This window comes from Montipora capricornis, chromosome 11 (genome assembly GCF_036669925.1).
Source record: "Montipora capricornis isolate CH-2021 chromosome 11, ASM3666992v2, whole genome shotgun sequence".
In the NCBI taxonomy this organism is placed as follows: Eukaryota; Metazoa; Cnidaria; class Anthozoa; order Scleractinia; family Acroporidae; genus Montipora; species Montipora capricornis.
This window is the reverse complement of record NC_090893.1, coordinates 22,921,375-22,922,117: the sequence shown is the minus strand read 5'-3', so window position 1 is coordinate 22,922,117 and position 743 is coordinate 22,921,375. Positions and strand designations below refer to the sequence as shown.

At 39.3% G+C, this 743-nt stretch overlaps 1 protein-coding gene across 1 annotated transcript in view; it reads right to left on the bottom strand.

The window, feature by feature from the left end:
- The window catches only part of LOC138023213 (E3 ubiquitin-protein ligase TRIM71-like), a 1,722-nt gene extending 979 nt beyond the window's left edge, over nt 1–743 (bottom strand). Inside the window, exon 1 of the mRNA XM_068870240.1 lies at nt 1–743. This exon is cut by the window's left edge and continues 979 nt beyond it. Coding sequence (XP_068726341.1) covers nt 1–743 — 743 coding nt within the window.

The window sequence follows — 743 nt, the reverse complement described above, 5'->3', positions numbered from 1 at the left end:
TCAGCTTTGATTTTATCATCTTGTCGATAACATTGAAATCCTTCCGAATCCTTTGTAACAATGACGAAATATGTCTCCTTCCTTTCTTTTACTTCCTTGCTGTCTTGACCTTCAGCTAAGCACTTTGAGGGATCAGTCTTGGCGACAACAACTCGATCCATAAGATCCAATTTCTTTTCCACCAAGTAATGTATATGTGGCGACATGTAAAGATCGGGAGATCTTACATTTAACAGTTCATTACAACGTCCGAGGATGGCGTGATTTGTTTTTAGAATTTCGACGCTGAAGTTTCTTTCTAAGATACTCTGACAGCGTTCGAAGCAGCTTTTCAGCTGGGTGGCAACCAGCTCGAAGTTTTCCAGTCGCGTTGCGTGATGTTTTTGTTCCGCTTCATAAATTTCACGAAAGTTGTCCTTCATTTTCTTCTCGTGTTCTCGCAAATCACGAATCAACTTTTCCACAGTGTCTGTCATTTTCTTTTCCTCGTTCAATATTTCAATTTTGTTTTTGTTTTTTAGGTCAGTTTGTTTCTTAATTTCACTCTCATATCTGACAATTTCCGCTTTCACTTTGACCACAGCGTCGGACATTTGCATCTTCTGTTCTTGTACAGCTTTCTGAGTGTCTGTCTTAGAGTGTCGATCATGACTCACTACAGTACATTTGTGGCAAATCAGAACTTTACAGTCTTCGCAGTAAAATTTGAGGGGTTGATCTTCATGATATTGCTGTGAACACAT